At 61.4% G+C, this 765-nt stretch overlaps 1 protein-coding gene across 1 annotated transcript in view; it reads right to left on the bottom strand.

Moving 5' to 3' along the window:
* Positions 1-765, bottom strand: part of BRICD5 (BRICHOS domain containing 5) — a 3,591-nt gene that overhangs the window by 1,163 nt on the left and 1,663 nt on the right. The window contains exons 3-4 of the mRNA XM_009878259.1: positions 568-720; positions 209-316 (exon numbers count right to left, since the gene is read on the bottom strand). Coding sequence (XP_009876561.1) covers positions 209-316; positions 568-720 — 261 coding nt within the window. The remainder of the gene's footprint in view (positions 1-208; positions 317-567; positions 721-765) is intronic.

Raw genomic sequence — 765 nt, forward strand, 5'->3', positions numbered from 1 at the left:
TCCCCAGGCAGAATCGCACGGAACAGGGGGCTACTCGGGCCACTCCTGGCTGGGAGAGCCCACCCCCTCATTTAGCTGCTCTTGGGATGTGCTGTCCCCACCACCAACACAAATGCACGCAGGAAACGGCTTTCAGCGAGCCAGGACTGTGCGAAGGCCAAGTCATCACGCTCAGCCGCCCCGGGGAACGGCCACAGCGGCTGCTCACGCTCTGCTCGGACGTGTTGAGGGACATCTGTAGGGTCTGGACGTCCCAGGCATCCATCCTCCGCAGGTAGCACGCCCGCTGCTCCGCAGGCTTGTAGCACACGTAGCCCTGCGAGACAGATCGTGCCCTGTGAGAGCAGGCAGCCCCCCGCGCCCGCTGCTGTCTTACAAACCCCCAAACTGGATGTTCCTCCTTTTTCCCTGTGTGCCTTTCCTGACTAAAGGTGCGGAGAAAAGCACCGAATGCCAGCTGGTTGGTGTTTTTCGTGCTCTACACCTGCTCTCACCCCAGCAACTCTTTTCTCAGCAGCCCGGGCTCCTCCACGCTAACGAGACACCTGCCGCTCCAAAGGCACTTACCTTCCTGCTGTCGTACAGCACCACGGCAGTGTGGTCACTCTGCGAGGTTATGTAGTAGGTCACGGTGCGCCTGGATTTGTCCACCAAAGCCGTCTGATTCCTCAGCGGGTCTTGCTGGCCCTGGAGCGTCAGCCGGACGAGCTGCGAGTCAGCCTGGGCACAGGGAGAGCGAGGGCAGCACCAACCACCAGCATCTCC

Source organism: Apaloderma vittatum, unplaced genomic scaffold, assembly GCF_000703405.1.
Source record: "Apaloderma vittatum isolate BGI_N311 unplaced genomic scaffold, ASM70340v1 scaffold25050, whole genome shotgun sequence".
NCBI lineage: Eukaryota > Metazoa > Chordata > Aves > Trogoniformes > Trogonidae > Apaloderma > Apaloderma vittatum.